Source organism: Trichechus manatus, unplaced genomic scaffold (genome assembly GCF_000243295.1).
Source record: "Trichechus manatus latirostris isolate Lorelei unplaced genomic scaffold, TriManLat1.0 scaffold00018, whole genome shotgun sequence".
Taxonomy (NCBI): Eukaryota; Metazoa; Chordata; class Mammalia; order Sirenia; family Trichechidae; genus Trichechus; species Trichechus manatus.
In genome coordinates, this window is record NW_004443954.1 from 5,395,806 (window position 1) to 5,397,702 (window position 1,897).

The 1,897-nt window shown below is 54.9% G+C and overlaps 1 protein-coding gene across 1 annotated transcript in view; it reads left to right on the forward strand.

The window, feature by feature from the left end:
* Positions 1 to 783: 783 nt before the first annotated feature.
* TRPA1 (transient receptor potential cation channel subfamily A member 1) overlaps positions 784 to 1,897 on the forward strand; it is a 71,928-nt gene continuing 70,814 nt past the window's right edge. The window contains exons 1-2 of the mRNA XM_012554434.2: positions 784 to 814; positions 971 to 1,323. Coding sequence (XP_012409888.2) covers positions 784 to 814; positions 971 to 1,323 — 384 coding nt within the window. The remainder of the gene's footprint in view (positions 815 to 970; positions 1,324 to 1,897) is intronic.

Here is a 1,897-nt window from a genome sequence, read left to right on the forward strand (position 1 = left end):
AATTTACACCTATATGGTTGACTAATTCCGTGCAGGTCCATGAAGATAATAAGCCCTTCAAACAAAGCTGAGGATAAACAAGCTTACACCAGTCAAAAATGGCTTGGGTCTAACTGTCATTTTTTGTACTCATTCTTAAACACCAAGCAACAAGGAGGGTTATTTTCAGGAGGGACTGGTACCTGGAGCAGGACATCATCTCTGTAAAGCTGAGGGTCAGTGAAAAAGAGGAAAACCCTCATCCAGATGGACTGATACAGAGGCTGCAACAACGGGCTCAGACATAACGGTTGTGAGGATGGTGCAGGACCGGGCAGTGTTTTCATTCTGTTGAACACAGGGTTGCTAGGAGTCGGAACCCATCCAATGGCACCTAACAACGTTATCCACAGGAAATGGGTCCTCAAGTGCAAAGGTACTTGATCTAGTCCCTCAGATTAGTGCTACAATTTAGTCCTTTTTCTAAGCGCCTGGAAAGAGAAGTTTTTCTAAACATCTTATTTCCACATCAAATGGCTTCCAGGAGGAGCTGAACACAGGAAACCCAGGGGGATTTTAATGAGGGAAGACCCCAAAACGAAAGTACCTTCCGAATGTACCCAGTTATTAATTCTCTCGCTCCTTAACACACACACACACACACACACACACACACACACACACACACTCACTCTACAGTTGGGGACTGCAGACTGGAGGTGGGAGGTGGCCCGGGGGAGAGGGAGAGGACTCTTTTTAACAGATTCGCTGGATTCCACCTGGACCTAGCACACTTAACGCGAAATGGTGTGCTGGAGACAGGCAGGAGGGACAGGTAAGTCGTGCTTTCTGCCTATTAGGGGCGAGTCCTGGGCAGACGCAGCGCGGCCACCTTGTCCTTCCCGGACGGGAGGTCTGCGTCCCTGCCTCCTCCCTGCGCCCCGCCTGGCGTCTGCGCTATAAGTACCCTGGGCCGCAGAACTCCCTCCAGAAGTTCTCTTGGCTTTTCGCAGAGGGAGCTTTCCGCAGCCCGAGGACTCCAGGGTGCAGGGAGCTCGGGGCCCCAGGCGCGGAGCCCCCCAGGCGCGGAGCCGCGGGCCGGGTGAGCAGCCAGCCGCCGCCTCCCGGCCGCCTCGCCGCCCTTTGGCCGGGTGCCGGCGGCTCACGCGCCCTCTCGCACCTGGTGCCGGCGCCCGCGGGGAGCAGCTGCACCAGCTGGCGTCCGGGATGGGGTCAGTGAAGCGCAGCCTGAAGAAGATGCTGCACCTTGGCGAGAAGGAGCCCCAGGGCGTAGTCTACGAGGGCGTGGAGGTGGACACGGACGCCGGCAAGGACTCCGTTAAGGTACCCATGGCGCGGCGGGCGGGACGGGACTGAAGTCTGGATGGGGGCGGCCGCTGCTCAGCTTTGTCGTCCTGGGTTCGAGGTTTCCTTGTTGGCAGCGGCAACAGGAGGACGGGAAGCGTGAAGGGCGAGGAGGGTGCTTGCTTCGGGTTGTGTGCGCAGTAGAAGGGGAGACCTCAGAATGTGGGGATGCTGGCAGGCCACGCTCGTAAAGCGCCCGCACAGTGCGTGCTTCGTCCGTTTTGTTCTCTTGCTTGCTTGTTTTACCTGTTCTTGCCCTTGGATGGGCATCTACAGTTGGAGGAGACAGATCTACCCCAAAAGCACCTTCGGCCGGTGGTAGAAATGGACAGCTGCCTAAAATCAAGACACTTCTGGAGCAGACCTTTTGGTGCTGTTTGGCTTGAATCGGTTTGTAGATTTTATTTAGAACCAAACAGCTAAATAGTTGTATCTGGAAGTCGAATAGCTGTTAACGAGGTATTGGGGGATGAGAAGCATTCCTGTGTAGTAGAGTTAAACAAAAACAACGGTTGCAATGAGGTATTACAGGGAATGCTCTGGGTGAAAACGA